The following is a 13,277-nucleotide window of genomic DNA, read 5'->3' as shown; positions in this document are numbered from 1 at the left end:
AGATAATATCTTTGTTATCTTGTGTGACAGGAGAGAAGAAGTTTGTCTGTCCGGAATGTTCAAAACGCTTTATGAGGAGTGACCACCTTGCCAAACACATTAAAACACATCAGAATAAAAAAGGTATTCACTCTAGCAGTACAGTGTTGGCATCAGTAGAAGCAACACCTGATGATACTTTGATTACTGCAGGAGGAACAACACTTATCCTTGCAAATATTCAACAAGGTTCTGTTTCGGGAATAGGGACTGTTAATACATCTGGCACCAGCAATCAAGATATTCTTACCAACACTGAAATACCTTTACAGCTTGTCACAGTTTCTGGAAATGAGACAATGGAGTAAATATTACACAAGATACCTATTAATTGTGGTTATTTTTATACAGTAGTGAGAAAAATATTGTTCCTAAGTTCTTAGATATCTTTTTATTGATGTGCAAAAATTTTTGGATTGACAGTAACTTGGTTATACATGACACTGAAATGCCTTACTTTGTATGATATTCCATAGTATATTAAAATGGTAAAATTGCATGGGTTTTGTAGGTACTTTTGGAATCTAGAGGAGATGAAATTTTACCAAGTTATATTCAAAAATGAATTTAATGATGGGAATGGTAGTCTAACCAAATGCATCAATCCTGTGTGGTTTAGTGTAAAAATGAGAACATGTTGGTATTTATCTATTGTAAGATAAAAAGAAGTTGATGGGTGAAAAGAAATCATGTTATGATAAAAGAAATTTTGTAATTTTCTTGATGACTGGAATTTTTATTATGCATAACTGACAAATCAAGTTTCCAAGCAAATGTTACATAGTGTAGGCTTTACTTAGCTCATCAGCTTGTCATTTTGAAGCTAATTATTTTAATTAGGTTAACTATGTACAATATTTTAAGCATTACTCTTGTAAGATTTTGAAAACTACATTTTAACATGGAACTCTAGGGATAGTCACCTTTTAAATCCTGTTGAAAAGCCATGTTTAAGATTTAATTTGCCAAAATAATGTCTTGTTAATATTCTTTCAATAACCAAGTTCGGCAATATAACCAATGTTAAAAAAAGTTTAAAATGTTTAAAAAAATGTATAGGTTGAGGCATTTGGGTGGTAAGGCAAATGTTATAGTGAAATATATCCCTTTTCTTGAACACTGGAGGACCAAAAATTAGGTGTATTGCGTCTCAGCAGTGATTTTTATCAAATCTTGTTTCCAAAAACATCTGTCTGCCAGGGTCTTAAAAGCCATCATGTAATTTACCAGTAAAAATATAACATATGCAAATATAACAGAAAATCACTTCCATAGTGACAATACTCCCAATCATATGGATATTAGTCATAGTGAACTAGGGGTTTTACAAGGTTTGTGGTTTTTTTGTGTGTGTTTTTTTTTTTTTAATTTGTTTAGCTTCTGGTTAGTCAATCTGCATTTAAATATCAACCATCTTTCCTTTTTTGCTTCTTCCCTTAAATTGTATGTATCCAGTACCTTTAACTGATAAACATATGTTTTTTATTATGCTGAATTTTCTTTTTATTTTTAACTACTGTTTATATTTTCAATTATAGAAAAATGTACAAAATAAAGTTACATAGCCAGTCTGTAAGTTCTATACCATTTTCCAAAAATGTACAACAATAATTACAGCAGTTCACCTATTTACAAATGTGGAAATTTGTTCGTTATCCTTAAAACCACCTCAAATTTAAAGGCTACCTTAATGTACGTTTAAAGTGTATTATAACAGTGTGGTAGTTAATAAAACACTATTTTTTTTTCTTTTGACTTGGCGTTTACTGCATTCCTTTTTGCTACATAGCAAGGTGGGATATGTGCTACGTAGCAAGGTGTGATAACAAACATGTTTAATAGCTCCAATTTTTTTCAACACATTTCATAATGAAAATAGTTGCATTTTTTTGCTGACCTTGCTCTGATATAGTTGACCCTTGAAATTCCTGTTGCGTAAGGGAAGGATCGGCAATGGAAAGAAAAGGTGACAATGGCCTTGTGGAAGGGGGGAGAGGGGTTGCAGTAGAATACTGAGCTTATGAGTTCTGGGTAAGGGAGAGAACGGTGTTTACAATTCAATTACACCAAAGAGGTGGAGGGCTCATAAGAAAGAGTAGTTTTTTAACTGTTGTGGGAGTTGCTGGCAGGACATGCAGAAAGATGTCTCAATCAGCAGTGCATGACTAGACTGGGGAGAGGTTGGGGTGCCAAGATAGATTTGGGATACTGATCTCAAAGATTCATAGACGTGAGAGTGGGCCCCTGGGGGAGAGTGTAGAAGGAGAAGAGATGGATAGATCAGTGAGACCTACAGAGAATGGGAGATGTTAGGTGGTAGAGGCCCCCAAAAAGGCGGTGGAGAAGGTTATAGAGTATTGAGTCCAGGAACCCAACAGAGGGGATGGGGTTCAGCACAAGAGAGAATGGTAGTGTCAAATGTAGCAGAAAAATCAGAGGACGAGCATGAAGAATCCTTGGATTTGGCCAGGAATAGGTCATTTGTGACTTTTTAAGGCAGCGTTGGTGGAGTAAAGTTGGGCAAAAGCCAAAGTGCTGTGAGTGACAGGAACAGTCCAAGTGTTTAATCGGGTTGCTCTTAAGGGAGTTCAGGGGACAGTCCCTGGTTTCTCAGATGAATGAATTGCAGCTCAATGCTGTAAAGCATTCTTAAAAATGACATTTTGGTTACTTTGTCTGTGACTTGCACATCAAATCTGTTTTAGTTTACAAATAAAGTTTAGTTTAGTTAGCCTGTAAAATCAACCTGGAATCTAACAGGTCATTCTGGATTCTTTCTACCTTGCACTTCAACAGCAATAAAGATTCTGCAGTTGGGGCTTAATTAATATTAATCTGTTGATGCTTGAGTCGGAACAGAATCCAGTTCTCTCCTATAGCTGTATTTGCTTTGTAACAAAAATATATTTTAATTATTGAACAGGTATGACTTATTGCACACATGGAACAGATCTCCTGAGTAAGAAGGTGCCATATTTACATAACCATTTTTCAGAGTAGAACTGCACATTAAAATGTGACTTTCTAGTCTATAATTAGAACAAACATCTTTGAGGAACTATTCATGTGTCTGTTCTGTGCTCCCAAAAAAAGTAGTACATTGAACCCAACGCAGTATGATCAGTGGTGATGCAGGGCATTGTAAATCTTTGTAGAAGGTTCTTCAGTACATTTGTATGACAGCCAGTCAAAGTGTATGATACCAGAATTTTCAAAAGCTCATTTTTATGAGTGGGTGTGGGGAGGGGGGAACTTTTCCTACCAAACAATATTGATATTAATGATGTCACAGTTCACACTTTAATTTTGCTTTTACCATTGTTAATGCTTCCTGATCACCTAAACCTGAAGAGGGATCAATTCATTGTGCACTCAGAATGGCGGTAGAACATGTTTCTGGCAGATGAAAGGAGGACTGTGAATCAGAAGACATCTCAATGGCTGTTCAGTGACTAATTCCTGCTGTGTTTCACGTAATGTAAAATGAAAACTTCTATGAGCAGTATCGTAAAGAGCTATGCGCAGCCAAGCTCTTTTATCTGAGGCTGTAATTTATATTCTCTAAAGATGCCATCTGTGAAGGATTCTCATTCTTTGGCCGTGTGTCTCCACTGCAAATCATGCAGGGATCTCCTCTAGCTTGTAAGATTTTTGGCTCTGACGCATCCGAATCCCTGTGTGAGGGGTTCTGCCTTTTGGAGTATGCACTATTAAATCCCAAGAAAATTCTAGGTACTTTTTTTTCAGACTGCAGTCAGCACAGGCATTTCCCACAGACGCTGACTTTTGTAGCTTTTGTTCTATCTGCTTTAGCAGCTTAAAGGGGTTGGGGTTTTACTTTCCAATTTCTAGCCAGTGTTCTAGTTCACTGAGCCTGGTAACCTGGCTTTTTTCAGCACATACTTTTTTTTATGTTCTCTTCTGTTTCCTCTGCAGGTCCACTTGAGGTGTCATCACTGTAGCCAAAGATTGCCTGGATATGATGAGCTCCCAGCAGAAACCCATTAGGAACCTGTGTTCATGTATCATTATTTGCAGAGCTGGATTAAAATTTTCAATCAAAACTGTTTTTTGATGGACAATTGGGTTTTCAACTAAACAAGAATTTTTATCTAAATAAATTTTCAGTGAAAATTTCAATATTTCATTGAAAAACTGAAATATGTTGACGAACAATTAAAATATTTTGATTTAAAAGAGCACTCCCATTCTCCTCCTTGGACAGCTCTCTCTGGCAAGACTCCCATGATGCACCCCCTCTATTCACTAAGAGTGGAGAAATTGGTGCATCATAGGAAATGTGGTTTGATCATAGAAGTAGGACCACAGAGAAGAATGGGAGCATAAGGCACTAGAACTACAATTCCCAAGAAGCTCTGCAGCTTGAGTTTGAATCCAAATATTTTGGGGTTTGGCCAAAACATTTAGCCAGGAAGTTAAAATTTTCTGGAGAGAAGAATCCCTGTTTTCTGACCAGGTCTAATTATTTGGGATCCTGGTAGAAATTGCTGTTAATAGACCTGCATCCACTGAAGACTGGATCTCCAGACTCCTGCGATGCTATATTAGGCTTCTATCAGATGTTGGGGATCTGTATCCTAGAATCCATTTCAGCCTGGGGACATTTGCATCCTGTGGAGAGTTTTGGTATCTGGAAACTTGACATCTCATAGCTGAAAACTTTGGTATTTTGATGTTTGATGCATCAACACTTTGAGGCTCCACACAGATGGCTCTGAACCCTGTCAGCCTCAGCACCATAGTCAGTGTCTGAGTGATTTGGAGTATTTTTGGTGTCTTGGCACCTGACCACGGAAAGACCATAAAGTCCTGTAGTGTATAAGTCCTGGATACTTGCATTCACAACATGTGAAAATTCTGCGAAAGTGGGCCCACTTGCCTATTACCACAGAATACCAAAACCCTTTGTCCCTCAAGATGTGTTGCTGGGAACAGTATAGGATGCCGGAACAGGGAAGTGTTATGATGTTATCATGCCTGCTGAGCGATAGGAAGGCAACAGGAAAAGGTGCACAAAACCTTCCTTCTACTCTACTCTACTCCTACTTTTCTTCCTCCGCAGCATGATTGGGTGTCGTCATTGTTCCAGATATGCAAGCTTTTTTTTTTGTTTTCTCTGTCATCCCAGAATCAATCATCTTTAGATTCATATTGTCACCTCTACTTACTAGTACTCATCTGTATTATGCTGTACTTTAAAGTAGTTGCTGGCTCTTAGGACACTTGTCAAATATTGGACACCTCCAATGGAGGGAAATGGCAAGATTGTTTTTGTTTTGCCTCTTCAACTGGCATCGCTACAATATTCTCCCAAAGGGTATGGCAGTAGGCCTACTCTACCTGCACAAACTTTCAGTGCATCTGTTCTTCAGTTGAACTGTTTATTGAATAAATAACATCACTTTGAGGTCTGATGCACAGTCCTTATCAAGCGGAATGTTGCAGGCCCTAGTTAGCCTGGAGTCATAATTTGCCTCTGGTGGGCAATTGTTTTGGACTCTATAGAAAGTCGGCCTGAGGCTGCCCATCTACGATGCTCTTGTCTCAGGTCACCACAGGTTGCTGAAAATGTTATTGAAGAGTGAAATGGATAGTTGTTTGGTCCTGCTTACCAGGACTTTTTTGTTGTTGTTGCTAATGTGTTGGTACTTACCATAGTATATTATCATATTATGCTTCCTCAACTGAGTTCCCAGTGGAGGATGGAGACACAAGATTCTTCCATTGTCACAGGAGTATAAAGGTGACCTGGATTTCGTATCTGGGCTGCAGTTCAGAATAGTCTCTAATTAGTAAGGTTCTCTGAGACTGCCCTTAAAACTGGCTGGACTGGAGAGCAGGTCTATACTTAAGAGATGAAAGAGACTTATGTGACTGAGTGTCAACACTCAGGGTGCTTATTTTCAATAAGTACAAGACCTGTATGTCCATGTGCTTGGACCTTGGTATTCCTGAATGTACTAATGACATGTGGAATCCTGTCAGATTACAGGTTTCTTGTTACTATCTCAGAGGAAAAACAGGTTCTAGCCATTTCTGTTAGCTGCTTGCCTAGCAGAGAGGAAACGTGATCACAAAGATAATGAAGTAATCAATGTAACACTCATATGGAGGATCTCTGATGTGGGGAATGAAGGTTCAGACTTTCCTCTGGGAAAGGAGCTAGAGAGAGCTCATCTGAGCAACAGCTATCAGTCTTTTGCTCAGGGCATTTAGAAGAGTCAGTGTTAGCAAATTATTCTTCAAGTAGTGTCCCTGTGGGTGCTCCTCTGTAGGTGTGTTTGCGTCCCTGTGCTGCTGATCAGAGAACTTTGGTAGCAGTGTCCGTTAGGCCTGAACCCAAGGCTAGTCAGCACGGGTGGACTAACCCCCTATCAGTTCCTTTTCAAGTGTCCCTGGCTAGAAACGGAGCTATTTGTAGTCTGTTATTACCATTGCTTTCGATTTTGCACTTCTATAGTTAGTTAGCCTCTTAGTACTTAGTTAGTTATAGTCATCCTTTTTTTGTTTTTCTCTCTAAATAAATTAAATTAAATTAAATAAGACTCTTTTTCCTGCATTTCCTTTCCCTAATGGGGTATGCCCGGTTCACTGGGCTTCAGAAGTGCCTCTTTTGCCAAGAGGCGATCCCTGTCGCAGACAAGCACTTCCAGTGCATACGCTGATTCAGGGAAGACCACATTCAACAAATGTGTGATCTCTGTCAGCACCTCAAGCCCAGGTTGCGTAAGGATAGAGAGCTCAGACAAGTCATCATTGAGGCAGCTCTCCGACCTCTCTGGATCTGCGCTGTGAGTCTTCCCTTCAGCCCTCAACATCTAAAGGCTGTGCATCAAAGAAACAAACTACTGACTCCTAATAAATCGTCAAAAAAAAGAGCCAGAAATTCCCACAGAGAGCCCTGAGATGATTGCAAATGATCTCTGGCATGCTTGGTATCCTTGGTACCATCGGCACTGAGACAATCCCACCCTGGTACCCACGGCTCACAGAAAGCTACAGAGGCAGATACCATTGACAAGCCTACAGACCTGATGGGCATGGGCACCAAGTCAATGGCACCGAGAGACCAGGACAAGAGTAAGCACTCCACTAAGAAGGCATTTCCAGTATGCAATTCTCTATTGGTATTGCCATCAACACCTCATCCGGCACCAGAATGACTGATACAGGCAAGATCTCCATCCCTCCTGTGGCACCCTGTTGGTCAGTACTGTCTGAATTCCAGCACTTGAGGGACCTCCATGTATCCAGCATACTGGAGTTCCTATTCTTGGCACCAGGACCCCCGCACTGAGTCATTGCCCATCATGGGAGTCTTCCCCACTTTCCTCCCATGCTCCCCCATTCCTGAGTGAGGGCTCAGATAGTGAACTGGAGGAAGTGGTATCACATTTTTCCTCCCAAGCTCCTTATGGTGCCCAGTATCAACAGGGCTTCTAAGCATACCCTCAGATGGCTCCACCACCACCTTCTTGGTATAGCCACCCATGGGCACCACCACCCCAGTGGCTATGCTGGGACCCTTGGGCTGCATATTGCCACCATGTCTCTCGAACGTCTAGTGCCCCCACCCTCCCGAGATCCCTCGAGGCGCACCTCTTTGGCTGTGGCATTCAGAGCTTTGGAACCTCCAGAAGAAATTGTGGAGGAACAGGAGGGCGGTGCTGAGAAAGAGGTGAACCTAAGGACCATATTCTCTTCCTCCATGGATGAGGTTATCATGCCTCCCCCACCATCTCTGGCTGATTACTTTCACCTCTTCCAGGACCTAGCGTAGAGAGTGTCAGACACTCTCCAAATACCAGTAGAAGAAGTCAGACACCCACCATTGTCTCCTTGACATACTCTGCATCCGCATCATCAAAAATCTTGCTACCGATTAATAAGGCCATTCTGGCCCCTGCAAAAATCATTTGGCAGACCCCAGCATTGGTGGCACCTATCTGCAAGCGGGCGGACAAAAAATATTATGTCCTAGCGAGAGAGACTGAATTCCTCTTCTCTAACCCTCCACCGAACTCCATTGTGATGGATGTAGTTAATTCCCGCAGCTGTCAACCAGGTGAGGATGTCAACCAGAAAATTTAGTCTACAGCCCCAGCACAAACCACGCACCTCCCAGTACCCAGCTCAGCATTACTACAAGCCCACAGAAAGAAAAATAGATTTTTGAAGTATAAACCTTCTGGCTCGCAATCTTCCTTGTCTTAGCTGTCCACGTCCAAGTATCAATTTTGATGTGTTGGTCAAGATGTCCGTAGACCACTCCCCCCAACCGCTACTGCTGACCACTGCTATTCACCCATTTGGCTACCAGCTGGTAGTGTTCTGCAGCACTTGGGAACACATAACATCAGACTAATAGGTCTTAGAGATCATTTGCAATGGGTGCTCGATCCATTTTACCTCCCTGCCCCCTCCACAGCACCCTTTCCTGTCCCTTTCCTGGGACTCTTCTCGCAAGAGTTTACCATGATAAAAGGTAGATTGTCTCCTCCATTTAGGAGCCATATAACCAGTACCTCAACATCTATGAGGCAAAGCGTTGTATTCTTGCTATTTCCTAATACCCAAGGGGAAGGGAGGTTGGAGACCCATACTAGACCTCAGAGCTCTCAACAAGTTTGTCAAAGCTCAAAAATCCAAGATGGTCACTCTAGAACGAACATTCCAGTATTGGAACAGGAAGACTGGTTTTCAGCCCTTGTCCTTCAGGATGCCTACTTTCATATCTCAATCCTACCGACTTAGATGATTCCTTAGATTCACTCTATGACGAGACCACTACCAGGATAGGGTAGTCCCCTTTGGATAATCATCAGCCCTGAGAGTATTTTCCAAGGCACTTTCAGTAGTGACTGCATGCTTATGCTCCCATGGGATCATGATTTACCCTTATCTCGACTATAGCATCTTCGGAGCCCAGTCTCTCCAGGAGGCTTGCCAAGTCACCAAATCTGCAATGCACTTGTTCATAGAACTGATCCTACTGATCAATGCCCAGAAATCAACCCTTGTTCCAGTGCAACACCTGGAATTCATAAGCACCGACCTCGACTCGTTACAGGCCAGAGCTCTCCTACCTCAACACAGATTCCTCTCCCTAGCCACGCTCATAGAGATTGTTCAAGCAGTCTGCAAATATCAACCAAATGCTGCTTCCAACTCTTGTGGCATATGGCAATGGGCACAGCAGTAAAACCTCATGTCAGGCTTCACATGCAATGCCTCCAGCTCAGCTCAGCTCAGTGGTTCAGCTCAGCGTACAGACCAAACAGGGATTGACTAGACAAACCCCTGTCACTACGTAGCAGGATCAAAAACTCCTTGACTGGTGGAAAGACCCAGCCAACGTTTACAAAGGGACCTCTTCTCGCAACCTCCCCTCCCCACCAATTGTTGCTTCTCACCACACAATGGCACATAGCTCATAGGGTGGGGCATGCATCTAAACAACCTCACGACACAAGGCAAGTGGTCACCCACAGAGAGATCCTTTCACATCAACCTCCTGATTTCTGCTTATTTGTCTCCTCCTGTCCCATATAAAATGCCTTGAACTTATAACTTTCATGATATTTTCTGTCTTTCCAAAAGGTTGATCTTTACCAAATCATTCTCCTCAGATTTTTCTAAAGCATTATACTTCAAAATAGTTTTCGCCTACACAATGTTTCCCAAGAGTGTTTCCATCTTTCATGCTATTTACATGTTGTTGCCTTAATATCCCATATAGGAAGTAGCAGTCACACATGGTATAAAATGAACCAGTGCTTTCAGTTTTTAATTAAACTGGGTTGTTTTTTGGAGGGGGAAGGTGTTAAATTGCTCCTTATTTCCCTACTCAGTTGCTTTCCTAAAGGTGACTAGTTCTATTCAATTATTCAGTCTATTCAATCTATTCAACAGCCTCATGGACATGGTTCATGGTTCTCTGACTGTGTAGTATACACTCCCACCAGCAGTATCACTTCTATCCCACATGCCACAATGTGGTATCTTCATTTCTTGAACAGTCCACTTGTCTACTTTTGCTGGATGCTTTGTATTCTGATGTTCAGCCTTGCCCCTCTACGTTTGAGACCTGAAATTATCAGTCTGCCACTCCAATGTGCTGGAGTTAGTAGCCTGTTCTCCAGTTGGCTGGGGGGATTTCCTGTCCATTTTTTATCCTCTAAAATGGCTAAGCTGGTTTGAAGGTTCATATGTCATTATCTGTGCAGATAGTTATTATCAGTTATGCTTTGATATTAAGTAGATTCTTCCATAAGATTCATTAATATGTTTTTGGCTTTTACCCAGTGAAAAAAATATGGCAAGTGATACAGTCCAACTGCTTTTGATACTTTTAAAATAACAATGACATGCCAGAGACATTGTGGTTTAATAATTAACTACCATGTTGCATAGTACATTTTTCCATATATTTTTATAAGAATTTTTACTGTAGGTAACGTGTCCTAAATACATAATTAATAGCTAGGATTAGCTCTAAAGGAGCCATTCAAGGTCTTTCTGTAAATAATATGCCTTTTGAAATTGTATGACTACATATTTGTGCAGAGTCATTTTGGTCTTGCTGCTACATTTCTTTTTAAAAGATTACTTAACTATTTACCTAAGGGATTGAAATGGCCCCATTTTCAGTCAGAGAACTAATGCTAATTTTATTCTTTCAAAATACTCAATTATGTATTTACTCATCTTTGAGAGCCAGTAAATACATGGTACATGTTTGTTTTTAGCCATCCTTGAAGTATTAGAGCTTTCAAAGGAAAGAGTGACTATGAAAAGTATTTAAAATGAAGTAGGGTAATAATGGTTTGATTTTATTTTATTCAATTTTCCCCCTTTCATTTTATTTATTACTGTTTATATAGAGTTGTATAAAATGGAAATCAATGTTAACTATAGGTATAAATAATAAACATTCTGATTTTATAATTAAGGTAATGATGTTGTACTGTGATCTCCCTTCCCTGATCCCATCCCTAATTTTCTGCATCATCCTCAATCAATCTCTCCCCTTTGGCATCTTGACCTTTGCATTTAAACACATTGGTGTCTCCCCAGTCTTTAAGAGCCTCTTGACCAATAATAAGGCTTTCTTTCTCCCACCCTTGTTTGTAAGCTGTGTGGGGTGAGGACTTTTTATACATTATAAAGGAGCTGTGGAGGACACAAACAATCTTCTTGGACCAGTGGCTTGGACAGAGGACTGGGAGTCAGGACATGTGAATTCTATTCTGGACTGTGCCCTTGAATTTCTGTGCAGGGTAGATTTGAGTTAAATCAAATTGGTTTATATCATTATTTAAATCATAATTTAAAAGAGTCAGGAAGACTTGATATAATCATGGATTTCTACATAAAAATGCATTCTTCTTGGTTGTTATAACCTTAATACTTATTCTTCACAACTCGGAGAAAGATGTAGGTTTCATCTTTAGAAGGTACACACTATACTTTTGTAAAACTTTTCAGATTAGTTTTACAGCTATATCAGAAAATGAATGATTGTTTGGTTATTTCATTTACCAATGGTATCTGAAGCAGATATTTATAAAGTCATTGGGAGGCGAACTATCTCCAATTCAACAGGTTAATCATTAATATTTGGAGGATTTTCTTGACATGCTGTAGTAGTAGGAGAACATCACCAGACAGACATTTAAATTGTCAACTAAAACACAACATAATGTATTCTGGATTTTTTTCTTCACAGCAAACATAATATTTTAACAAAACAAGCATATGAATTTTTGAATTTAGTTAAACATTCAAGTTTTTTAAAATTAGGTTTGTTTTTGTTAAAATTGTTTTTAACTAAAATAGTTAAATGAAATATTTAAAAAAAAAAACACCAAAAATTAAATAGACTATGTCAGCCAGGTCAACATGAGAAACTTTAAAATATTGGCTTTTGCAGCTAACTCGGTTGTCTTCATCTTTATTTTCCTGTTTGTTCATAATCTGGAAAAGAAAAACAAGCTTTCCTGCTTTTTCAGGTCCCAAACGGTTTCTCAGTTGGGAATGAATTAGTCCAAAGGGAGAAACTATTCTTTCTGCACCGGCAGAAGAAGCTACTGCTGTTAAAAGTGAGATTGTCACTTCAACAGTCTCTGAATCCAACTACTTAAGTGACTTCCACCAGTTCACTGGTGTGACTTTCTTTAAAACATCATCAGCAAACACATATTTCTTGAATGGTTCACCCTTGACTCTGAAGTTTATTATAGTTGGCATTATGGAGGGATGATTGCTAGATGTCCATGTCAGGCAGTTTCCTCCTGAGAAGGAACAATTAAAACTATCTTTAGATAGGTTTTTTTTTCTCAAAAAGCATTTTATCAAAAAAATCAGATTTAAATTAAAAAAAATCCAGTTTTTTTAAATCATTGATTTTTATCTGCCCTGTTTGTGTGACCTTAGACAAATCTCTGTGCCTCTCTGCCTCAGTTTCCCCACATGTAAAGTGGAAATGATACTTTCCTTTGTAAATGGCTTGGAGATCTATGAACACACACAAAGTGCGGTATAAGAGCTAACTATGAGTATTTCTTGGAGAGATTATTTCTTTCACAGCTGTCTATTATATCCTATTTAGGTTCTTATACTGTGCTCAACCCTGTGGTATTGAAGTGCCTTTCTAGCTAACAGTGTATCCTTATCTACTCTCTACAATTTTCCCTCTTATTTCTTAACAGCAGGAGGTAAGGGAACAATGTCTGTCCTAGCTTGAGTTTCATGGGGTTCTTTGTTGGATTTAAGATGACAGTACTGATCTAATTAGTCAGACATTCCTTGTTGTACAAGACTTATGATAACTGCTTCATGCATTGCCTGGGTTTTCTCCGAAGCTTCAAGACTATCACTCACTAACATTTGTGTCAGAAAATGTAACTGAATGTGGTTTTTAGTACTTAATAGTGCTCTATAATTGATATAATTGTCCTCTGGTAAGACACAATGCCTTTACCCCACACCTTGGTTTTCCTTCTGGCTGTGAAGATCTGACAACAATTACTGAGGCCTTGTCTACACTAGAAAGCTACACTACTCGTATAGCTATACCAGCAAACGCTCCTAACACAGTTGCAGTTTATGCTGGCAAAAGAGCTCTTTTGCTGGTATAGCTCAAAGTAATTCCCTGAAAAAAATAAGCTATGCCAACAAAAACACTTTTTTGCTGGTATGACTGTCTACACCAAGGC

General features: G+C 39.8%; 1 protein-coding gene across 1 annotated transcript in view; it reads left to right on the top strand.

The window, feature by feature from the left end:
* Positions 1–1,794, top strand: part of SP3 (Sp3 transcription factor) — a 35,869-nt gene extending 34,075 nt beyond the window's left edge. The window contains exon 7 of the mRNA XM_038421424.2: positions 31–1,794. Coding sequence (XP_038277352.2) covers positions 31–347 — 317 coding nt within the window. The 3' untranslated portion in view covers positions 348–1,794. The remainder of the gene's footprint in view (positions 1–30) is intronic.
* Positions 1,795–13,277: the final 11,483 nt, after the last annotated feature.

This window comes from Dermochelys coriacea, chromosome 11 (genome assembly GCF_009764565.3).
Source record: "Dermochelys coriacea isolate rDerCor1 chromosome 11, rDerCor1.pri.v4, whole genome shotgun sequence".
NCBI lineage: Eukaryota > Metazoa > Chordata > Testudines > Dermochelyidae > Dermochelys > Dermochelys coriacea.
The sequence above is the reverse complement of the archived record's forward strand: the minus strand, read 5'-3'. Positions and strand labels throughout refer to the sequence as shown.